Source organism: Lepus europaeus, chromosome 4, assembly GCF_033115175.1.
Source record: "Lepus europaeus isolate LE1 chromosome 4, mLepTim1.pri, whole genome shotgun sequence".
NCBI lineage: Eukaryota > Metazoa > Chordata > Mammalia > Lagomorpha > Leporidae > Lepus > Lepus europaeus.
Window position 1 is genome coordinate 141,294,911 of NC_084830.1, and position 24,850 is coordinate 141,319,760.

The 24,850-nt window shown below is 47.3% G+C and overlaps 2 protein-coding genes across 2 annotated transcripts in view; one reads left to right on the forward strand and one right to left on the reverse strand.

Annotated features, from left to right (window-relative positions):
• ETF1 (eukaryotic translation termination factor 1) overlaps window positions 1–9,063 on the forward strand; it is a 34,240-nt gene extending 25,177 nt beyond the window's left edge. Inside the window, exons 5-11 of the mRNA XM_062189068.1 lie at window positions 2,700–2,838; window positions 3,149–3,339; window positions 4,104–4,233; window positions 4,771–4,926; window positions 5,548–5,612; window positions 6,380–6,527; window positions 6,763–9,063. Of these exons, the coding sequence (XP_062045052.1) occupies window positions 2,700–2,838; window positions 3,149–3,339; window positions 4,104–4,233; window positions 4,771–4,926; window positions 5,548–5,612; window positions 6,380–6,527; window positions 6,763–6,845 (912 nt within the window). The 3' untranslated portion in view covers window positions 6,846–9,063. The remainder of the gene's footprint in view (window positions 1–2,699; window positions 2,839–3,148; window positions 3,340–4,103; window positions 4,234–4,770; window positions 4,927–5,547; window positions 5,613–6,379; window positions 6,528–6,762) is intronic.
• LOC133758801 (uncharacterized) lies at window positions 1,602–23,603 on the reverse strand. Its single transcript, XM_062189946.1, has 5 exons — window positions 23,162–23,603; window positions 22,612–22,717; window positions 21,180–21,316; window positions 9,858–9,983; window positions 1,602–1,738 (listed from the first exon to the last, which is right to left on the reverse strand). Exons 1-4 carry the CDS (start codon window positions 23,601–23,603, stop codon window positions 9,946–9,948), a joined length of 723 nt encoding a protein of 240 aa, XP_062045930.1. The 3' UTR covers window positions 1,602–1,738; window positions 9,858–9,945.
• Window positions 23,604–24,850: the final 1,247 nt, after the last annotated feature.

The following is a 24,850-nucleotide window of genomic DNA, read 5'->3' on the forward strand; positions in this document are numbered from 1 at the left end:
GGCTGTTTTTCTCTTAACTACCACAGCCGCCTCCTGGCAGGGGCTTCACTGGGGAGGATCTTAACTATTCTGTCCTACTACCTATGTTGTTTTGATGAAAGCAAGTCTTGAATCTTGATTTAAGCAGTATCTTGTACCCATTTTGTCTAGCTTTACACTAATTTTTCTAAGCCTTAACTCTTCCTTTAAGGTACTGTTTAATTTTGCTAGTTTTGTATATTTTGGTTTTAACTGATCTGTGAATAATAGAAGTGAATGTAGTAAGGGATAAATCTATTCCTTGACAAGCAGACTTGCTGGAAACCTCAAGCTACCTGACATTATAAAAAAGTGATTTTTTTTTTTTTTTTTTTTGACAGGCAGAGTGGACAGTGAGAGAGAGACAGAGAGAAAGGTCTTCCTTTTGCCGTTGGTTCACCCTCCAATGGCCGCTGCGGTAGGCGCGCTGCGGCTGGCGCACCGCGCTGATCCAATGGCAGGAGCCAGGTGTTTATGCTGGTCTCCCATGGGGTGCAGGGCCCAAGGACTTGGGCCATCCTCCACTGCACTCCCTGGCCACAGCAGAGAGCTGGCCTGGAAGAGGGGCAACCGGGACAGGATCGGTGCCCCGACCGGGACTAGAACCCGGTGTGCTGGCGCCGCAAGGCGGAGGATTAGCCTAGTGAGCCACGGCACCGGCCAAAAAAGCGATTGTTTTTAACATGTGCAGTATTCATGTCTTTATGCTAATTATCGAGGGTGGTTTGGTTAAAGATGGATTCCTAGTAGATTCATCTCCTTTGTAGGCAGTTCTTGAAGGAGCTATTTTCTTCCTCAGTTAAAAATGTAATTGCATGTGGTCTAGCAGTTAAGCTGATTAAGATGCCTCCATGCTTCAGTGGAGTGCCTGGGTTCTGTACCCAACTCAGCTCTGACTCCAGCTTCCTACCAGTGCAGACCCTGGGAGGCACAGGTGGTGGCTCAGGTACTTAAGGCTCTGCCACCCACGTGTTCCCAGCTCCTGGCTTTGGCCTGTCCCAGCTGTTGCAGGCAGTTGGGGGTGTGAACCAGCAGACAGGCGAGCTCATTGCTTTCTCTCTCCCTCTCCTTCTCTGTCTCTCAAATAAATGAATACATAATTGGAGAAAACAAGGAGTATTAATAATTTTTTAGTTGTAAAGAGATTGTCACCTGGCAACTAGTGATCTGCCAAGCCCATAGAATTCAAATTCCATCATGAAAACTTTTATCTGTCTATGGGTCCCAGAACTATTTTTTTTAATTAATTTATTTGAGAGGTAAAGTTACAGGAGAGGGAGAGATGGAGAGGTACTCCATCTGCTGGCTCACTCCCCAAATGGCCATAACTGCCAGAGCTGGGCTGATGGGGGGAAGCCAGGAGCCTTCTCCAGGTCTCCCACAGGGGAGCAGCGGCCCAAGCACTGGGCCTTCTTCCACTGATTTCCCAGGCCATTAGCAGAGAGCTGGATCGGAAGTGAAGCAGCTGGGACACAAATTGGCACCTGTATGGGATGCCAGCGCCACAGATGGAAGTTTAACCTACTATGTCATAGTGGTGGCCCACAGGACTATTTAAATATTTTGAGTTTAACATCCAGGCATCATTAATGGAGCTCAGTTTGAGTCTTCCGTGAGGGTGTCATGGACCCAAGTATACTGGAGCCATGACTTGCTTCATCCCAGGCCTGGTGTTGGCAGAAAGCTGTATCAGAAGCAGGGAAGCTGAGGCTCAAACCAACTGTAACAAGGAATGTGGGTGTCATAAGTGTGCCAGCCACTGTGCCATATGTCTACCTCCAAAATTCTTTTCATTATGCAAAGCAGAAACTTAATACTCATTAAAAAATAACTCCTGGGGCCAGCATCATGACACAATGGGTTAAGCTGCTGCCTGTGATGCAAGTGTCCCATGTGAGCACCACTTCAAGTCCTAGCTGCTCTACTGCTGGTCCCGCTCCCTGCTAATGCACTTGGGAAAGCAGCAGAACATGGAACAAGTACTACTCTGCCATCCACGTGGGATGCGTGGATGGACTTTCTGGCTGTGGCTATTTGGGGGAGTGTACCAGCAGATGGAAGAGCTCATTCTCTGTGTCCAAAACTGTTTCAAATAAATTATTTAAAAAAAAAAACTCCGTTTTCCCCTTCCCTCCAACACCTGGTAACCACCATTAACTACCCTTAGTACCCTGTATGAATAAAATCATGCAGTGTTTGTCTTTTTTGTAACTAGCCTAGTTCACTTTGCATAGTATGTCCTTATTCATTCATGTTATAGCATATTGCAAAATTAGCTACGTTTTTTGAGACTAATTTTTCAGTGTATTGATATACCACTTATCTACTTTGCTTATCCATTTATCCATTGATAGACGGGTTACTTCCAAATGAATAATGATATCGTAAACATGAGTATAGAAATATTTTTAAATCTGTATTGGTTTTGTGTTTACATACCTAGGTCAAGTGTATTGAAGGACTCCACATAGATAACCACTGACTATTATGACATCAGTTAAAATTTGTCTATAAGGATTACTTACCTACATCTGAAGTTTCTAAATTATTTCATTAAATCATTTTTTTCATAGCTCTTATACCACAATGAGTGGAATAAAAGGGCTTATATGTGTCCTTCCAGGTTCTGACCTTAACAGAGATTTGGAATTCATCATGTGGTACTTGTGTTTGCTTTTCAGGCTCTTACAGCACTACTTTCAGATGATAGCAAGTTTGGCTTCATTGTAATAGATGGTAGTGGTGCGCTTTTTGGCACACTGCAGGGAAATACAAGAGAAGTCCTGCACAAATTCACTGTGGATCTCCCAAAGAAACACGGTAATATTGAAAGAGAACACGACCCTATTTGTCTTTTGCTTAACAATAAGGAAACCCAAATAGTATGATGGGGGGGCAGGAGATCTAGGTAATAGAGAGGAAGTCATCCTGGACTTAGTGGTAGATTTAGTAGTTAACTCTTTGAAAAAATAAGTAACAGTTTATGCTAGACCTTTTGTTCAAGGATGGTAATTTTTTTTCCTTGGATAATAACATGCATGGTTGTTTTTTATTTTATTGCTTTTTAAAATGCAAGGCCTTGTGTACTTCTTAATAATTGCCTTTTTCTCTCACTACTTTTATGTCAAAGGTAGAGGAGGTCAGTCAGCCTTGCGTTTTGCCCGTTTAAGAATGGAAAAGCGACACAACTATGTTCGGAAAGTAGCAGAGACTGCTGTACAGCTGTTTATTTCTGGGGACAAAGTGAATGTGGCTGGTCTCGTTTTAGCTGGATCAGCTGACTTTAAAACTGAACTAAGTCAATCTGATATGTTTGATCAGGTAAGTGAGAAGTAGATAGTCCATTGTATATGTCTATGGGTATGAGTAGGTTGAGTCCTTTGTATGAGCACTGGGTACACATACCTGTTTGAATTTACAATACCTTCCCTGGGTCAAAAACATAGCTTTAAGATAAATGATGGTGGGCTTATAGGTGTTTATTAGGAAACATTACCTGCTTTTCTGGATCCTTCCTCTTTTGAAGTCAGCCATTTTTGAGTTGGGGTGCTATGGCATAATTGGTTTTAAAAAAGAATTTGACTTCACAGAAACTATAAACTTCTTTACTGTCTTATTCTGATTTATTCCTAAGGTAAATAAAGCAGCAAAATGACAGAGGTATTAAGCCTAAAGCATTTAATCCAGAAGGATCTTCTGGTTCAAGATACAGGCTCAGCCATAACCTATTCCCAAGGAGTTCTTATGGGAGAGATAGCAATATGGTAGACAGTATCACCAAAGATACCATCTTATATTCTTAAGTGGCAGGAGCCAGTAGCTCCCCCTTTTATTCCTAAGATACTTACTTTTGTGTACATCGAATGAGTTATCCTACTGTAGGTTTAACATAATGTGTCGTATGAATGGCTATAAAAGTTTGCTCTGGCAACATTGCTCACTTTTGAGTTAGCCCTTGAATAAATAGGAATCCTCCATATTTAGACATTAGTGATTACAGTGTTAATCTTTGCATGTCATTAAGAGGTAAAGGAGTCTTGGTAAAGATGTTTTAAAGTAATAATGATTTTTTTTAATTGTGTCAGAGGTTGCAGTCAAAAGTTTTAAAATTAGTTGATATATCCTATGGCGGTGAAAATGGATTCAACCAAGCTATTGAGTTATCTACTGAGGTCCTCTCCAACGTGAAATTCATTCAAGAGAAGAAATTAATAGGTATCAATGAAATGCAGCTACTTATTATATGTTTTTGTGTATTAATGTGTATGGATGATATGTATGAAACGAGACACTGGAAAGGTAAAAAAAAAAAGATGAAGTATTTTGTTAAATCTTCTGCTTCTGTGGAATCATTATTTTTAATATTCAGTCATTAGGTCTAATAAGTGTGCTTAACCATATTCATATCCACAAGGGAAAACAATGTACGTTCACCTTTCAGTACCTGATCGAGGCTGGTGCTAGACCTTCTCCTTCTCTACCCTGATACCAAAATCCACAGATGCTTAAATCTCTTCTATAAAATGGCATAGTTTTTGTATGTGGGCATTATGCTGTATTGTGTACGGAATAATGACAGGATTAAAAATCTGTACATGTTTGTTACATATTCAGGCCCAGCTATAAAGTACTTTTCAACGACAGCTTAACTGGTTCTCCCACACACACACATCTTTTTGATCTTGAGTTGGTTGAATCTGCGGATTATAAAATCCAATTGTATGCTTTATTGACCTGTCACTAATACCACAGGACGATACTTTGATGAAATCAGTCAAGACACGGGCAAGTACTGTTTTGGAGTTGAAGATACGCTAAAAGCTTTGGAAATGGGAGCCGTAGAAATTCTAATAGTCTATGAAAATTTGGATATAATGAGATACGTTCTTCATTGCCAAGGCACGGAAGGTATGAGAATTAGAAAATAGGTTGCTAGTTGATACTGATCTGTGCATTCAGGAAGCCTGAGGGATGGCTGATTTCTTGAGCAGTCAGAAGTCAGATCTACTCTCCTTTCTCCACTGCTTTGGTCATAGCACATACCTGCGTAAATTTTTCAGCTTGAACTGCTTAATGTCTGATTATATTTCCTGAAGAGCAGTCTCTGTTTTTTTGTTCTTCTTACTTGCTAAAGAGAGCTCTCATCTGTTGGTTCATTCCCCAAATGCTCAAATGGGTTGGTGATAGGGACCTAAGTATTTGAGACATCACTTTTTGTCTACCAGGATGCACATTGTCAGGAAATATAAACCCAGAGCAGAGCCAAAACTGGAACTCAAGCAACCATTGGGCCAGACCACTCACCTGAGGGCCAGTGTTTATTGTCTTTGATTTTATTTATTTATTTATTTATTTTTTTATGGTGGGAGCAATTTACCTGCTTGACACTCAGTGAATGCTGGTGGAAAGGAAGTTTATAGAATGAATCGAGAAGCCCTTTCCTTATCCAACTGGCCTCATTTCGTAGGACTTACACCCATTAGTATTTGACAACCAGTTTAACACATTGTTTTCCTTTTAATACTACAGAGGAGAAAATTCTTTACCTAACTCCAGAACAAGAGAAGGATAAATCTCATTTCACAGACAAAGAGGTATGTGGTTATTTTCTTGGTTTGGTATACACGCAAGGAAACATGATTGTGTGTTAGAGCTCAGGCAGTTACAGTGTCAGCCTTGGGAAATCAAACCACATTCTGCTTGAGGAGTTCAGTGGGGATTTTTTTTCTTAAGGTAGTTAAGCACTAAGGAGAACTTTCCCCTATCCTTGAAATAATAGAGAGGAAGATTTTATTTGAATATGCCTCTCACGCTCTGAAACCTGTGCTGCTTTGTTTCACTTACTTTATTAGCTGCTCCACCACAACAGCATCTTTGGGCTTGGTCTAAATGTGTCATGACATTTAATTTAAAGTGTCACCTTACCACAAGATGACTTTTAAGTGGTAGCTTCCTCAAACTCTGAGTTGTTGGACTTTGTTCTTTAAGAGCCGCTCCCAAGAGCAGTTCTGGCATGTCTCTTCTGGTCTGCTGAATGGCTGCCACATAGAGACACTGCAGCAGCCTGACTTCCAGAGTCAGCAGGAGTCATAAAAGTCAAAACCACTGGAGTGTCTGTTGACATCTCATGACTGAGGCTCGAGCCCAAGGAGGAGTATTTAAAATAATCCCACAATTTCTCTGCAGTCTGTATTATGTTATTAGAAACCAGAATTCACTTTGTTTTATAGGGGTGTACGTGCACACACACATATGTAATGAGTGACAGCACCAAATGATGGTAGGCAAGAGAAGTGAGGGAGTGAGGCCTTGCTATGTCCTAATCACTTGGATTTTGCTGTCTTCTGGTGAATCCCTGTAGACAGGACAGGAACATGAGCTGATCGAGAGCATGCCCCTGTTGGAATGGTTTGCTAACAACTATAAAAAATTTGGAGCTACATTGGAAATTGTCACAGATAAGTCACAAGAAGGATCCCAGTTTGTGAAAGGATTTGGTGGAATTGGAGGTGAGTAGCGTATCAACAAAATGAACTTAAAAACAGGGTCTCAGGCCAAGGCCTATGCTGACTAGCCTAAAATAAATTACTTCAGATTAGCTGTACTCATTGGCTACCGAGGCAGGTGGTTGGGACGCAGATGGTTACACAATCTTTGATTTGGACCAGTTTTTATCATTATCTCTTTGTTTTTCTATAATTGTGTAAGAGAGCTGGTCTTTATATTTGTGGTTTCTTTCTCCAGGTATCTTGCGGTACCGAGTAGATTTCCAGGGAATGGAATATCAAGGAGGAGACGATGAATTTTTTGACCTTGATGACTACTAGGTAGTCGACATGGGTCCGGCAAAACGTGCCTCGCCCTCCAGCATCCAACCCAAGGAGCATACCCGTGGTGGAATCCAAACAGATCCCTGCCTTACAATTGGAACATTTCCAGAACTTAATCCATGAGCATTGGATATTGAAAAGAAAACCGAAACAAAACCAGGCCCAACCCTACACTTTGGTTTGTCATGGTGTCAGCGCAGCAGCCTACAACTAAGTTCCTAAATGCCACTTTGGACTAATTTAAAAAAGAATCCCAATTTTTACTTTTACTCGATGGTGAAATTGGTTGCTCTTGTATTTTATGAAAAAATGATTTTTTTAACCTTCATACATAGAAGCAAAAATACTTTAACTGCTGTAAACCTTCAAAAGTTAATAGAAGTGAGATCATACTGGTTTGTTTCTTATTTTGATTGGAGAAAAATTAAATTGCTGCATTTCGCAGTGACCCATTTACATGGCATTCTCAGCTTAGACTGCATAAGAAGAAATATATGTGGTGAAATGTTGGAACCATTTCTCTCTTGGTCTCTGTTTAATGTTGAAAGGGTGAGCTAATAGGAGGCAATGTCATCTTCACTCCCTCACACTCTCCCTTCCCCTACAGACTGTCAATTTCAAGGATGCAAACTGCATTGCAAGGTCAAACTGACTCAAGAAGCATCTGGGCCAGTGCACTGTTTACTTCCATGTGTTTGGCAGCCGCATTTGGGCACAGCATTTGGGAGCCCTTTGTATCAGTTGCTTTGACAAAGGTCCCCTAATCCTAGCCTATTAGAAACCAGTTGGAGATGGATATGATGGGGCTTCTGTGCTGTTGCTGGGATTGGGAGAAATAAAACATGCAATTTCAGTGGAAGTGAAGAAATTTAAAGTTTATTTGCTTGGGTCTATCCTTGGTAAAAGGGAGGTGGGTGTGTTTTCCTTGTGTTGGATGGCATGAGATTATGTGAATGTTTTGATTTTTAAAAAATGAACTGCAAGATTTTTCACAGGAACGACAGACAAAACATGTATGACTGTGCATGTAATTATAAGCCCCTGACCTCCTGGTGGGGTTGGAGCATCTGTTTCAAATGTGGGACTTTACAAGCACCTCTCACAGGAGAAATTATGGGAGTGGGGCGGGTAGGGCAGGGGCGGGGAAGGGATGGGACACAGCTTCTGGCACCATGGACTTTACCATGTTGAATCCAAAAATTGACCTGAAAACCTGAAGCATGTGCTTCACAGCTGGGCCGTCCTTAGGATGTGAACCCAGTTGATATGCAAGGTCATGGCGTGCTCGAGGTGACAGTGAACAAAACGTATAGGATGTGCCCAGTAGCAGCAATGGAAAAAAGTGTACCAAATGGGCTTTGAAGGACCAAAGGTTTTAAAAGTCAATTGGTATCACTCTCACACCTGGTTAGGGTCATGGGGTGCATTTGGTTTTTCAAATTGGGTACTTTTAACACTATAGTGCCTGACTGCTGTTCTTCACTGACTTGACTCAGTCACTTGTAGCTTTACTGGTCTGAACCAGCTCTTTGTTCCCAGGTTACAGACCTGCCTATCGTTCCAATAATCCTGTTTCACTTGAATGAAGGGAGTATGTCTTAAATGTAAAGCTTGTGGTTCTCACACTGTACTCAGAGGTCCAAATGACTGTCTGTCGATGCGTAACCTGTTGTCTCAACCCCCAGCGAGAAGAGTCAACTCTGCTGTTCACCAGCGTGGGAGGCTTCACCGGCTTTTGCTTTGGGCTCTGCTGTTTGTTTGCAGAATACCCAAGAGCAAGCAAACATGCTCTCTTCACAGCAGTACCTTAGGGTTTTGCCATTGTAAATGGGTCTAATGTGATATGACAAGACCAGAGAAATTGGATGTAAATTTACATTTTTAAATATGCTTGTTGTTTCACATGATACATTTAGGGTATGCAGCTCCTTTTGTAGTTTTTATTTTTACTATTTAAGTTTGGAAATGATGCCAAATTTTGTATTTCTTTAATCAATGTGTTCTCTTCAGTGATATATATTGCATTATATATTGATGTGTGTATCAATATATACTGATATGTATTACACTTACACTTACAAACACAGAAATAAGAGGGGGTGAAAACCGTAGCCTTTGCATTCTCTATAGCCTCTGCAGAGAGATCCTAAGCAGCAAAATCTTGGTGTTGTGATGTACAGAAATGGAGAAGAGTATTAAACCATATTTAAGAATACACTTTGTGTGCTTGAGATTTTTTAGGACTGTTCCTAGAAAGGTCTGAGGTTCCTAGAAAGGTATGAGTTCTCCGAGGCATATGTCAGATCAGTGGTGGCTAGTAACTTCCCAGCCTTAGATCTGAGTTTTCCATACACTGCCCATGGAAGGGCATATGCATATGACGTCTGAGGTATGATCTCAAGATTACCCTACAGAAGGGAGCTTCAACTTGATTGTATCCCACTTCCCTCCTTTCCATATACATTTGTCAAAAGGGAACTATTTCCCCCACTTTCAAGTATGTTGTCTCATAACAGGGAGATGTGCTCCGTTTTATAAATCAACTAAAAGAGCTTTAAGTCACAGCCTGCCAGTGGTGAAACCAAAATTTCACCCCAGGCCTACCTGCACAATTGATGCTCTTTCTGCATCTGTTTGTCTTTGAGCCCTACAATAGAGTGGTCCAGATGGAAGAGCAGACAAATTAGGCTAGGCCCTTTCCCTCCCACTCTGCCTCAGTGCTGCATACCTCATATTGGGTAGCAGAGTAATCTGAGAGCAAGTCGGGTTGGCCCGAGGAGTGGGGGCCCTCGGTTCAGGTTAGGAGCAGAAGAGGGACTGTTGTGTTATTTTCCCGAAGTATGAGGTGTGCTAGACCTTATTTGGTAGTTTCTGAAGCCTTCACTAAAGAGCCAAGGTGGTATGTGGCTTGTGCTCTCCAGACCTGAGAAAGATGTTTTCAATAAAGGCACCCTGCCAGCAGTTTCTCTGTGACTTCGTGCTCTCAGCACACTTTCACTGCTTTCTCACCTGATCTGCATGATGGCCCTGCTGAAATCCAGTTGTCCTCTGCAAAGGGCAAGCATGCCTGGTCAGGTGGAGCTGGCGTTTCTCATCATCATGCATCCCTAGGTGCTATTCTTGAAGTTGGGATTTCTGGAAGGAAGCACAGTGGTGCCGGGTGTGGGTTACGGTGCTTGCCTGTTTGGGCCTGCTGCACTTGCTATCTTTTGTTCTCTGGCTCTGGTTCCCATGCTGTGGCGCTCCCAGACAGGCACAGTGGATTCAGGGCTAAGTGCCAAGGCAGAATTTGAGCCTCATGCCAGCTTCTCCCTTGTTGCCAATTTGAGTGTGTGCCAGCTGGGACTCCTCCTGCCAAGTCCCACCCTGATGGGACTGCACTTTAGGGGACAGGAACTGACAAGGCAGAGGGTGTGGGAGCATCGCAGTAACACCAGAGAGATGGGGCATGGTTGCTCATTTTGTAGCAGATTGGGTGGGTGCCACAAGTTGCTAACAACAGAGCAACTAGAGATAACATGGACAAACAAGTCACTTCCTCCAGGATTTTCTAAATCAAGTCTCAGTCCTGTCTCAGTGAACTCTGCTTCAGGTAGACACCTCTAGGAATATCCCTACAAGACATGGTGTGCTCAGCTAAGAGCCCAGACAAGGGGTCTTATCAAGAGATCTGGTTCTTTGTTCTGTCTCTGCTATTAGCTAGGCTGTGACATCAGGTAAGTCCTTTCCTGACTTTTGATTTCCCTGTCAATGTAAGGCATGCCTTGAATCTAAAGGGCTTTTCCATTAGGATATCCAAGTCAGGAGGGGGAGCAGTGAAGTAGGCCTGGGGTAGAAAATCTTGGCTTTCCCTGGGACACTGGCTGATTACCCCATGTCTCTGTGCAAGTTTTCCTCCCTGTAACAATGCCTGCTTCGTGAATATTGGGGTAACAAGGTTTTAATGGAGTAAGATAAGTGAACGACGTAGTATATAGTGCCTGGCATTTACCTACCACAGGAATTGGGAGCTGCTTTGGTAAGGATACCTCCATTGCCAAGTCCATCCTCTGGAGGTGGCCAGGGTGAGTTTGTACTGGTGACCACAAGGTGGTGCTACAGTGAAGGATATGGGCTGTGTAAACTTAACTCCTAAGGAGGAGCTGTTTTCTGGTAAGTGATAAACAGATGCCTAGGACAATTTGCTTTGCCCTTAAATTTTGGAGAAATAGAATGGGCAGTCTACCAAAAGAAGTGAGGATGAATGAAAGGAGAGCCCAGGAGTCTCACTCCAGCTCAGTCCCGTTTTTATAGCACTCAGCAATCTGGCCTTTGAGCTAGACATCTGTAAAATAATTTAGTCACTGACATTTATTGAACAGTTACAGTTATGTAAAGCTTTTTTAAAAATATGCGTTATGTCATTTGATTTTTTAAAGGTTTATTTACTTATTTGAAAGGTAGAGATTGCATCTTTTGATTTCTGCCTGTCCTAGTCCACAACCTACAAAGTGGCAAAATCTGGGACTCAGTTCTGTTTTGTGCCAAAGCCAATGCCAATATGGGTCATTCCTCACTCAAGAACCCTCCTGGGGCCGGCGCCGCGGCTCACTAGGCTAATCCTCTGCCTTGCGGCGCCGGCACACCGGGTTCTGGTCCCGGTCGGGGCACCGATCCTGTCCCAGTTGCCCCTCTTCCAGGCCAGCTCTCTGCTGTGGCCAGGGAGTGCAGTGGAGGATGGCCCAAGTGCTTGGGCCCTGCACCCCATGGGAGACCAGGAGAAGCACCTGGCTCCTGCCATCGGATCAGCGCGGTGCGCCGGCTGCAGCGCGCTGCCGCGGCGGCCATTGGTGGGTGAACCAACGGCAAAAGGAAGACCTTTCTCTCTGTCTCTCTCTCACTGTCCACTCTGCCTGTCAAAAATTTTTAAAAAAAAAGAACCCTCCTGGGACAGCCGAGAAGACAGGACTCATCTCACCCACCCCTCCTGAGCTTTCAGAGACTAACAGTAGCTTGGAGAGCACCTGAAAGTCATTGAGTGTTTCTAACACATCCTTCCCCCCACACATGTGGACTGCTAAGCACAGCCACAGCCATGGATGAGGATGGATAAAAGGAATGTGCCCTTGGATTCTCTGGAGAGGACCCTATAATTTATCCAGTATCCTCAGTGAAGAATGGACACATACAAGGGGACTTCTCAGATATTAAAGTGTTGTCTGCCCCTGTTCTTAAAATCTGTCATTAAGTTAGACAATTGTAACAAATTTGAAATGTAGACTATAGATAAAAAGTGCTATTATCAATAGTAAATCTAAGCTTGATAACCACTGGTTTTATAACAATACTTTTTCTTAGGAAATGTATATTAAAGTATGAAGGAGTTTAGAAAAAAAATTCAATAAGGAAATTACTGAAACTTCAGAAATAGAGAAAACATACTATCATTTTTTAAATGTTCTCAACATCACACATTTTTTAAAAACTGTATTTATTTGAAAAGCAGAATTTGAGAGATGATCTTCCATCCACTGGTATTTATTTGAAAAGCAGAATTTGAGAGATGATCTTCCATCCCACTGGTACTGATGGGGAATGGGCCAGGCCAATGGCATGAGTCAGGAACTCCATCCTGCTCTCCCATGCAAGTGCAGGGGCCCAAGCATTTGACCCATCTTCCACTGCTCTCCCAAGCACATTAGCAGGGAGCTGGACCAGAAGTGGAGCATTGGGGCCGGCACTGTGGTGTAGCAGGTAAAGCTACCCATGTGGGCACCGGTTCAGGACCCAGCTGCTCCACCTCCGATCCAGCTCTCTGCTATGCCCTGGGAAATCAGCAGAGGATGGCCCAAGTCCTTGGACCCCTGCACCTGCGTGGGAGACCTGGAAGAAGCTTCTGGCTCCTGGCTTCAGATCAGTGCAGCTCCAGCCGTTGCGGCCAACTGGGAAGTGAACCAGCAGATGGAAGACTTCTTTCTCTGCCTCCTTCTCTGTGTAACTCTTTCAAATAAATAAGTAAATCTTTAAAAAGTGGGCATCTGGATCTCATATGGGATGCCAGTGTCACAGGTGGTGGCTTAAACTGCTGTGACACAATACTGGCTGCCATTTTTTAGTAATTTAGGTTTGTCACAAACATCCATTTTATTTATTTTTATTTTTGACAGGCAGAGTGGATAGTGAGAGAGAGAGACAGAGAGAAAGGTCTTCCTTTTTGCCGTTGGTTCACCCTCCAATGGCCACTGCAGCTCATCGTGCTGATCCGGAGCCAGGTGCTTCTCCTGGTCTCCCATGTGGGTGCAGGGCTCAAGCACTTGGGCCATCCTCCACTGCCTTCCCGGGCCATAGCAGAGAGCTGGCCTGGAAGAGGGACAACCGGGATAGAATCCGGTGCCCCAACCGGTACTAGAACCCGGTGTGCCGGTGCCGCAAGGCAGAGGATTAGCCTGTTAAGCCACGGCGCCGGCCACAAACACCCATTTTAGAACATGATATGTATAGCATTTGGGATCTTACTAGGCTCAAGGTATGCATTATAAAAATTCAGTTTGATTCTTCACTGAAGTCTGGTTTTACTCGTCAGCCTTTAAGAGTCCTTTCTGCAGGGCTTGAAGTTCAGAAGAGATCTGTCCTGAGGCAACCAGTGGAACTGGTTGAGGCCTGGGAGACAGAGCCCAGACTAAAAAGGAGGCAGCAGAGGCATCCAAAGTGAAATCAGCCCTGGGTGCCAGGCCAGTTGAGGCAATGTGAAGGACAAGGGCCTTGTGGAAGGCCCTTGGACCTGTGGCTTGGTGAGCAACCCTGGAGGTGATGGCAAGAAGGCACAGGTCTACTGTACTGGGAACCCATTCTCAGGACCAGTATCTCAGACTGCAGTTCTGCTTACGCCTCCCCCATAAACGGCTCTTCTCTGGGACACCTCTCAGCACTTGAAAGGGCCCTGAACCTTACTTCGTCCAAAGGACTCACTGAAGAGAGAAGGAAGCTGAAGCCCAGAGAACACGATGGCCTGTCAGGTTCACAAAGCCAATCAGCAGAAACAATGTGAACAATTAGTGCTGAACTCCAAACTCAGTGCTCTTAACACATGAGTGATCTTGTTAGCCCTTCATCTAAGCCTCATTGTCTCCAGTGCTGGGGATGAGAAAAGAGAGGATCAGAAGGGGCAACGGAGTGGCCTGAAGCCAAGGTAGAGCTGAGAAGGGAAACGGCCAACATCCCAAGAGGTTGTGGGAGCTGAAATCATTTCCCTGTGAGTCAGGGTTGACTTGAGCATACAGAGATTAACTTCTCCCGCACCCCTGGGCTTCCTAACCAGCTTCATGGAGCTTTCCCTGCCAACCACTGGCTCCCAGCTCCTGTCCTCTCTGCTGACAAACCCCATCTAGGCTTAGCCCCTCCTGCTGGGCTCTCCAGACCCACCGAAGGGAGACCTAAACAGCAAAACAGCAAAGCAGTAAAGCCAGGAGACCAGGGAAGAAGGCTGGAAACTTGAGGAAGGCTCCAGGCAGGAATGGCAGCAGTCTTTGTTTTTAGATTTATACATTTATGTGAAAGCAACAGAGATGGAGACAGAGATCTTTCATCCACCAAATGCCCACAACAGCCAGGTCTGTGCAAAGATGAAGCCAGGAACTAGGAATCCTATCTGAGTCTCCCACAAAGGTGATAGGAACTCAGATAGTTGTTCCATCAAAAACAGAGCAGCCTGGACTCTGAAATGGAATGCAGGCAACCCTTAACCTGCTGTACCAAAATGTCCACCCCTGTAGAGAATTTTGAAATCAATAAGACTGAGTCCTCCAACTTTTTCAATATTGTTTTAGCTATTTAGGGCTTCTTGAAGTCCCACAGTAAACTAAGATCAGCTTTTCCATTTCTGCCAAAAAGGCCACTGGATTTTTAATATGGATTGCATTCAATCTGTAGATTGCTTTAGGTAGCACCACTATCAATATAAAGTTTTCCAATCCATGAACTCAGAATCTTATCCATTTATTTAGGTATTATTTAATTTCTTTCAGCAACATTTTACAGTTCTTAAGTCTTTTAAGGTGGTTAAATTTATTTCTGGGGCCGGCACTGTGGCATAGCAGATGAAGCTGCCTCCTGCAATGCCAGCATCCCATATGGGCACCGGTTCGAGTCTCGGCTGCTCCATTTCCGATCCTGCTCTCTGCTATGGCCTGGGAAAGCAGTACAAGATGGCCCGAGTCCTTGGGCCCCTGCACCCATGTGGAAGACGCAAAAAAAGCTCCTAGCTCGTGGCTTTGGATCAGCCCAGGTCCAGACTTTGCGGGCAACTGGGGAGTGAGCCAGCTGATGGATGACCTCTCTCTCTCTCTCTCTCTCTCTCTCTCAGACTTTGCGGGCAATTGGGGAGTGAGCCAGCTGATGGATGACCTCTCTCTCTCTCTCTCTCTGGCTCTCCTCTCTGTGTCTAACTCTGACTTTCAAATAAATAAATAAATCTTTAAAAAAATAAATTTATTCCTAAACATTTTATTCTTTTGGATGCTATTTTAAGTGGAATGGTTTTCTGAATTTTTTTTTAAAATTTATTTACTTACTTGAAAGTCAGAGTTACACAGAAGAGGTGGAAAGAGAGGTCTTCCATCCACTGGCTCACTCCCTAGTTGGCCCCAATGGCTGGAGCTGCACTGACTGGGAGCCAGGAGCCTCTGCCAGGTCTCCCATGTAGGTGCAGAGGCCCAAGGACTTGGGCCATCTTCCACTGCTTTCCCAGGCCACAGCAGAGAGCTGGATCAGAAGTGGAGAAGCCCAGACTCAAACGAAACCGGCACCCATATGCGATGCCAGCACCGCAGGTAGTGGCTTTACCCACTATGCCAGAGCGCCAGCCTCCTGAATTTCTTGATAAGATTGTTCATTACTGGTGTCACTCTGGTTTTGATGTGCATTTTCCCCAATTACAGTGCTATTGAGCATCTTTTCATGTGCATAGAAACCATTCCAGTATTTGTGTGTGTGTGTGTTTGTGTGTGTGTGAGAAGTGTGATCTTTCCCGGTTAACCTCCAGTTTTGCACTTCCTTGAGTGGAGAAAGGAGTAGCCCCTTTTGTTTCCCAAATACCTTTCTCCTTCCCTCCCTGTTTACTAGTGCCTGGCAGAGTGGAGGCAGATGTCCAGGGAGTGACTGTGCCATTTACTAGACCAGTGTGTGACCTTGGATATGTCACTTAAGCTCTCTTTCAGTTTCTTCATGTTTATAATGGAGTATTTTATTAAAGTTTTTACTTAACTTGCTACATAAAATAACTGTCTACTACAGCCAGACACTGTGCCACACCTTGGAATATTGGAACCAAGCCCCCATCTCTAATGGCTTTGATGCAGACTGTATCAGGCCCCAGTCTCTCTCCCTGAGCTTGCAATTTTTCTGTGGTGGTTACAAGTTAAATCCTCACTGTGGTGGTTACAAGTTAAATCCTCACTAAATATTAATAACCCACTAAATTAAAGGGGTGCCATAAGGGTCAAGCTGGCAAGGATTACAAGACTCAGAATTCAGTAGTCATCTCCATGGCTGACTTCCTACTACTAGACTATTCTGAGAAGTTTTGCAGGACCCTCAAGCCCTGATCAAAGTAGTAACCCATCTACCCACAGACTCCCAAGGGAGTCAGTTTTAGGAGTTAAGGAGCTCAAGTTCTTGTCTCCAATGCAAGAAAGAATTTGAGGATGGGGCACAAATGAAGGTTAGCAGAGGAACAAGATGTATTAATAAAATCAAAAATATACTCTCAAGAGGGGGCGCTGGGGCTGGCTGGGGCACAGTGGGTTAACATCCTGGCTTGTAGCACCAGCATCCCATAAGGGTGCCGGTTCTAGTCCTGGCTGCTCCACTTCCAATCCAGCGCTCTGCTATGGCCTGGGAAAGCAGTAGAAGATGGCCCAAGTCCTTGGGACACTGCACGCATGTAGGAGACCTAGAAGAAGCTCCTGGCTTCGGATCGGCACAGCTCCAGCTGTTGTGGCCAAATGGGGAGTGAACCATCGGATGGAAGACTCTCTCTCTCTCTCTCTCTCTCTCTCCTCTCTCTGTGTAACTCTGACTTTCAAGTGAATAAATAATCTTTAAAAAAGAGGGGGAGCAGGGCATGCTCAAGAGTGAGCTGCAACCCACAAGTTATGGGGTCATTGCTTTATGTGATCTGGAGGCACAGTGGGTGGTACTTTGGGTGGAGTTTTCCAGAAGTTTGATGACCTTCAGCTTTCTGACCTTTTTAGGAAGTCTTGGAAGTAGCTTCAGGTACATGATGGGAGTGGGAATTTCTGCCATGATAATTTAATTATAATGATATTGTAATAGGTAATGATATTGTAACAGGACGCAGTCAGAAGCAATGTTAGATATCTTTTGCAGGAGCTGGTTCTGGGCTGTGGCTTTGCTACAGTGATGATCTTGGGTTGCAGGCAGTGGGAGGAATTTTATTTTTTTAAATATTCCTTCACATTTATTTATTTTCATCTACTTGAAAGGCAGAAATGAGAGAGACAGAGATTTTCTTTCTGCTGATTCACTCCCCAAATGCCCCTAACAGCCAGGGCTGGATCAGGTGGAAGCCAAGACCCTAGAACTCCTTCAAGATCTCCCATGTGGGTGGCAAGAATCCAATTACTGGGCCATGATCATGTGCTACATCACTGGACAGATAAGCAGCAAGTTGGATGAGAACCAGAGAGCTGTGACTTGAACTAGCATTCCGATATGGGATGTTGGTATCCCAAGCAGTAGTTTAGCCTACTGTCCCACTCTCTGTTCCTATGGGAGCAATTTTAGAGACTACCTTGGTGAACAGTATGGTGACCTGTTTCTGCCAGTTTTCTCTGGTCCCCAACTCCTTACCAACATCAATATCTTCAGAAAATAGTGGCTTCTTGTCGCTGACCGATAGCACTGTGAACCATTCAGGGGTCTGCACATGAGCAGGCACTGCTCGACCCCCACTTATTAAGATTCATTGCCTTTAGCTGGCACCGCAGCTCAGTAGGCTAATCCTCCGCCTTGCGGTCCCGGCACACCGGGTTCTAGTCCCGGTTGGGGCACCGATCCTGTCCTGGTTGCCCCTCTTCCAGGCCAGCTCTCTGCTGTGGCCAGGGAGTGCAGTGGAGGATGGCCCAAGTTCTTGGGCCCTGCACCAGCATGGGAGACCAGGAGAAGCACCTGGCTCCTGTCTTTGGCTCAGCGCGGTGCACCTACCGCAGCGGCCATTGGAGGGTGAACCAACGGCAAAGGAAGACCTTTCTCTCTGTCTCCCTCTACTGTCCACTCTGCCTGTCAAAAAAAAAATTTTTTTTTTTAAAGTAAAAAAAAAAAAAGATTCATTGCCTTTAATCCGTTGAGGAATCGTAGAATTAGGTGGTATCTGCCCGACTCCTTATTCTTTGCACTGAAAACAAACTCCCAGACGCCAGTGCTGTGGTGCAGGTAAAGCCGCCACCTGCAGTGCCGGCATCCCATTTGGGCGCCAGATCGTGTCCTGGCTGCTCCTCTTCCAATCCAGCTATCTGCTATGATCTAAGAAAGCGATAGAAAATAGCCCAAGTCCTTAGCCCCCTGCACCCACGTGGGAGACCTGCAAGATGCTCCTGGTTTCTATTTGGCTCATCTGCAACCATTTGAGGAGTAAACCAGCAGACGGAAAACCTTTTTTTCTTTCTTTTTTTAAAAAAGGTATATGATTTTTTTAAAAGATTTATTTTATTAATTTGAAAGACAGAGTTACAGAGAGGCAGAGACAGAGAGGTCTTCCATCCACTGGTTCACTCCCCAGATGGCCGCAATGGCCAGAGCTGCGCCGATCTGAAGCCAGGAGCCAGGAGCTTCTTCTGGGTCTCCCACACAGGTGCAGGGGCCCAAAGACTTGGGCCACCTTCTACTGCTTTCCCAGGCCATAGCAGAGCGCCGGATCGGAAGAGGAGCAGCTGGGACTAAAACCAGCACCCATATGGGATGCCGGTGCTTCAGGCCAGGGCGTTAACCCACTGCGCCACAGTGCAGGCCCCAAAGACCTTTTTTTTCTGTCTCTCCCTCTGTCTGTAACTCTACCTCTCAAATAAATAAAATCCTTAAAAAAAAAAAAAAAAAAAAAGGAGGGGCACCGGAGCTGTGGTATATCAAGTAAAGCCGCCACCTGCAATGCCAGCATCCTGTATGGGCACCAGTTTGAGTCCCGGCTGTTCCACTTACCATCCAGTTCTCTGCTATGGCCTGGGAAAGCAGTGGAATGTGGCCCAAGTCCTTAGGCCCCTGCACCCGCATAGGAGACCCAGAGGAAGCTCCTGGCTCCTGGCTTCAGATCAACCCAACTCCGATGTTGTGGCCATTTGGGGAGTGAATCAGCGGATGGAGAACTTCTGTCTTTATAAGTACGCCTTCCAAATAAATAAATCAATCTCTTAAAGAAAAAAAAAAAAGAAATGGGAGTGAGAAGCTGCCACTTGCAATGCTAGCATTCCTTATGAGCATGCTAGTTTGAATTCCAGCTGCTTCGCTCTGCAATCTCCCTGCTAATGTGCCTGGGAAGGTAGCTGAAGATGAAGATAGCCAGCATACTTGGCCTCTGCCACCCACATGGGAGACAAGGATGGAGTTCCGGGCTCCGGCCTTCCACCTGGCCCAAATCTGGCTGTTGCAGGAGTTTGGGGAAATGAACCAGCCGACAGATCTTTCACTCTCTTTCCTCCTCCCTCCCTCTCTTTCACGTCACTTTGTATTTCAGGTAAATGTTTGAATAAGTCTTAAAAGGGGGAAGGTGCTGTGAAGTATGGCAAACCACTGCCTGCAGCACCAGCATTGCATATGGGTGCCGGTTCGAGTCCCAGCTGCTTCACTTCCGATCAGGAACCCTCCTAATGCACCTGGGAAAGCAGTGGAAGATGGCCCACACCCCTGCACCCACATGGGAGACCCAGAAAAACTCCTGGCTCCTGTTTCTAGCCTGGCCAGGCCAACCCATTGCGGCCATTTGGGGAGTGAACCAGCAGATCAAAGATCTCTCTTTCTCTGCCTCTGTTTATAACTCTGCCTTTCAAATCAATCACTCTCTCTAAAAATCGACATGACAGGATTGAAGAGGATTTTGAAAGAGAGATGATCACAAAGAAGTCAAATGCTGCTAGGAAACAGTCAAACCATGTGAAGACTGAAAAAGTCCTACTGATTCAGAGACAGGAGGTCCCTGGTAACAACTGGGGAGTCAGCAGACAATGGCCAACCCTCCAAGGGGGCTGCTGGATCCAGTCCCACTGCGGCAGCTCAGGACTCCCCTGGAGCAGGTTTTTTTCATTAGCGTCTCAGAATTCAGTGCAGCTGTTCAAGCTGACTCAAGTACTGCATCAGGGGTGAGCTTTGTGGTGCAGTGAGGTAAGTCACTGCTTAGCACACTGGCGTCCCATGTCAGAGTGCTAATTTCAGTCCCAAATGGTCCCCTTCCAGTCCAGCTCCCTGCTAAGGCACGCTGGGATAAAGCAGATGATGACCTAAGTACTTAGGTCCCTGAAACCCACATGGGAGACCTGGATGAAGCGCCTAGGCTCTGGCTTCTGCCTCACACAACCCAGCCTCTCGCAGGGAGTGGACCACCAGATGGAAAAGAGAGCTGGCTGGCTGGCTGTCTCCCTCCCTCCCTCCCTCCCTCCCTCTCTCCCTAGCTCGCTCGCTCTCTCTTTCTGGACCACCAGATGGAACAGGGAGCTGTCTCCTTTATTGTTCTGCTTTTCTAAAAGGGAATAAATAAGTAAACATTAAAAAAAAAAAAAAGGCTATGTCAGAGGGCCATGACAGGTGTGCACAGCAGGAGGCTCAGTCCAGTTCCCACTGTTTACCCCCTCGCCCATCCGCCTGCTGGGCAGCCAGCAGGAAGGAAGGCAAACTCTGGCCACAGCTAAGCGTCCATCTGAAGCCAGGTACCAGTTCCTATCACCGCTCAAACACAAAAGATCTTGGTGACAAGCATTTAAACAATAGAAGCTGGTTTGCAGTCCACAAAACACTGAGGAGATGTCAAGGCAGTACTTATCAAGCATTTCACAAACAGTGTGCACTATCACTGATTCATAGTCACACATTCATTCATTCAACAACTGTATATTATGTCAGGCAAGGGGGATATAATAAAGACACAGTCCACATCACCAAGAAGCAAAGGTGCAGGGAGTATGAAAAACAGCACCCAATCCAGTCGTGGTAAGGAGGGGTGGGTACCATTTTGAGGGGTTTGGTTCCTGTCTGTAAAGAGCATCTAATTTGGCTGAGGAGAAAGCACAGCAAAGCAATGAGAAGACAATGCATCTTCCTTCAAAATTGTTGGCACCAAAATAAACTTACCTAGTAGCTGCACTTCTCCAGAAACTCTTGTTGAAGTACTCTTGTACAGCGGCCGCCTCTGGCGCCGCCGGCATCCCATGTGAGAGCTGACTGAGTCCCAGCTGATCTGCTTCCAGCCTGGCTCCCTGCTACTGCACCTGGGAAAACAGCGGAGGACACTCGAGTACTTCGGCTGCTGCACCCACACAGGAGACCCAGATGGAGTTCCTAGCTCCTGGCTCAGCCCCAGGCGTCGCAGCCGTTTGGGGAGTAAACCAGAAGACGGAAGATCTCTCTCTCTCCATCTCGCCCTCTTTCTAACGTTGTGCCTTTCAAATAAATAAATCTTTTTTTTTAAGTACCCTCATATCAGCCAATTGATCTTAATAGGGTGTCTCACTCGATTTTTTCCTCCCCATAAAAAGCCTGTTTATCAAAATCCAGGTTTCAATGTTCCCACCACAGAAAGGCCCAAAGGCCAGGTTCCAGGGTCCACTGCGTCCTCTCAAGCCAAGGAACAGCCCAGGACCTCTATGCTTCACAGGATTTTCGGGTGCTCCCAGTGCCCTCACACGGAAGAGAACAGAAGTCCTGCCCAGGCAGGGGCCTGGGGTTCCTGAAAATTCTGCGGCAGCCTCCAGGGACGCCCCACCTCCTCTCAGGCCTTCCCCTCCTCCAGGCTCCGTTATAAATAGCTCGCTGGTTTCCCGTCGGGGATCTCCCAGCCCGCAAACACGGCTCACCCTTCACTCCCTCAGCCTCAGGCAGGAGCGGGTGATGGCCGGCAGGGGGCGGAGAGGAAGCGGGAAAAGGGCGGGAAGCACCGTCGCAGGGAGCCTGGCTTCTATGGACTACATTACCCACAATCCTAGGTGGCAACCGGGCGCGTAGGCTTGTGGGGGACCTGCAGCCCTGGCTGGGAAAACAGGACAGGCGGCGTTCCAGGCCAGGATTGCGAGGCTCGGCCTTGAGTCCCAGCTTTTTACAAAACCTGACTCCAGATTTTTGGAAGCCTCTCTATGCATGCACACTATTCACAGGCACTCAGCAGCTCTGGGGCTGGGAAGACCCGCAAAGCTTCTTATTTACAATCACACTGCGCACGTGTGTGTCCGGAAGCCTTTGAGTGATTTTAATTCTGGATCAGACCCAGAAGCTGTTTGGCACTAGCTCCTTTTTGGCAAGTCACCACACACACACACACACACACACACACACACTCCGGTCATCCCCAAATTCGGAGCCTCTCTTTACCTGCCTCACCTGCGGAGGCACAATCAGGGCACTCAGCCCAGCTGGCCACATGGTGGCTGGCCTGTCTCCTCCCCAGCAGAAAACCTGGGCTTTGAGGACAACTGTGCCGCTGGAACATGCTGGTCCCAGCTAGGGGATGGGAGCTGGGGACCTGCGGCTGCTTCTGTGTCTGCTGAGATCCTGTCCCTTTGGTCCTCACCCAGGGCAGGGTAGCCACGTGTTTGGGCCGGGTTTAAGTCTCTGGAGGTGCTCTGGGGAGAGCCCGTGGGGGCTGGGGGATTCTTGCAGTAGTGGGTTGACCAGATCTGTAGGTGGAGCAACAGAGGCCGTTCGGGAGGGGGGCACCCAGCAGGCACTGCTAGCCCCTTCTCGGTCTGCACGCATCCCAGCCCACCCATCCAAGTTCCCCTACACCGTAAAGCTGCTCATCTAACTCCAGACCGAAGGTAAAATCAAGGTCCTCTGAGGTAAAAACAGGCCTTCCCCACTTCCCCTCGCCCAGATACAATCCTAGTGACCATTTCCCGAGGTCAGAAGGAGAAACGCAAAGGTGAGCGGGAGCCAATTGTCAAGGTCATAGGTCTCCTGACCGCCGGGACGCGGGTGAGGCGTTCGCTCAGAGAATGGTTGTGGGAGGGGCCCCCGGGAACATGGGGACAGCTGGAGGAAAGGCAGGGAGGAGCGGGAACCGGCTAGGAGGGAGGAAGGCACAGGGAGAAGCAGTTAGGGATGACCGAGGACCAACTTGCCAAACACAGGAGACGAGCGGGCGGGCTCGGACGCGGTGCTTGGGAGTTGGGGCTTCAGGTTCCGGGCTGGGAGCTGCTGACGGATCTCCAGCAAGGGGTCGGGGAAGGAAGTGGGGGGAAATGCGAAAGCTGTGGGGAGCCGAGGGCGCCTCCGACCTCCGGGGTGTGGAGGAAGGGACTGCGCCTGCCAACGGCCTCGAAGCCGCCCTGTGCGCGTTTCCCCGCGCCGGGCCGCGCTCTCCCGGCCCCTCCCGCCGGCCGCCCCCTCCTTGGCAGCGGGTCCCCCTGACCGCGGGCTCCCGGGTGCGGGCGGACTCCGAGCCCGGGCTCCCAGCCCGCAGCCGCCCGCGGGCCGCCTGCCAGACGCGCCGGGAAGGAAGCGCCTTGTATGGGCCTCTGGCAGGGAGGAAGCGCCTTGTAGGGCTCCGGGAGGAAGCACCATACATGGCGCGGGGCGGGCGGAGGCGGGCCGGGGGCGGGGAGCCTGCCCGGGATGGAGGCCGCTTCCGCCGCCGCGCCCGCGCCCACCCCCAGCCCCTTGGACCCTCCCCCAGCGGGAGCTGCACCACCCTAGGGCGCCGCAGGAGGCTCGCGGGCTCCGCGCAGCCTTGACCCCTGGCCGAGCCGAGTGGGAATCCCAGCTCGGCCAGGCGCTAGCTCAGTGACCTTGTGCAAGAGGCTTTCGCCGCCCCAGGGATGGTGGGATCAAAGGAGTGGGTGCAGATGAAGCGCCTCTTGGCGCCGCTCCTTCGCCCTAGCTATTGTGGCCTAGGGCTGGGGGTAAACCAGCCGTGGTCGACCTTTAGTCTCTTCCCAACCGCCTTGGTCCCTGGGAAGCCGGAACCTGGGGAGCTTGGGAGGAGATCTTTCCAGAAGAAAATAGGGCAACCGTAATCTCGTGGAGTTTTCCCACGCAGGACTCAGGCAGAGGGAGTTCCAATGCCCTGACGACCTGTCTGATGCTGGGGAAGAGAATTACCCTCTGTCAGCCTAATGTCCTCATCTCATTGGTGAAATGGGGGGGAATAATTACTGATTTGCAGTTTTGTTCTCATAATCGAGTGAAACGAGGTGTGTGTGTGTGTGTGTGTGTACACACGCGCGTGCGCGAACTGGTGTCGAATGGTTGATGCAGGACAGGTGCTTCATAAATGTCACTTTAAGTCTCTACAATTTCCTAGTTCAGGAGTGGAGGTTTGAGCCCTTGGCCTTTCCTCCCCCTTGGGGGCACCGCCTCTCCTCTGGCATGTCTGGGCCCTGATTGCCAAGCTTTGGTACCTTCACCGAGGGGCATCTGTGTCCCTGCCCGTCCCCTTTCCCAGTGCAGTCCCTGCTGGCTGCCCTTCTCCCCCCTTCCCGCCCCCCGCCCCCCAGCAGCGGTGACCTCCTGTGCTCCCTGGCAAGGGCAAAAGGAACCTGGAGGAAGTTGAAGTTCCCGTCGCAGCCAGAACCTGGTATCTAGGACACCATCCCCTCCCACGCCTGCTGTCAGTACCACACCCACACATCTCACCAAGAGATGGGTATCAATCTCGGAAGACAGTTTCCCAATGCTCTGGGTCCACCCTGCCCTCAGCAGCCCTGCCACGCCGGAGTCCCACTGCAATCCAACCTGAATCCCTGCACCCCATCCTGCTGAGTAGCAGCTAGCAGCCCCCAATAGGTTGCAGGCAAGTTTCTGGACACACA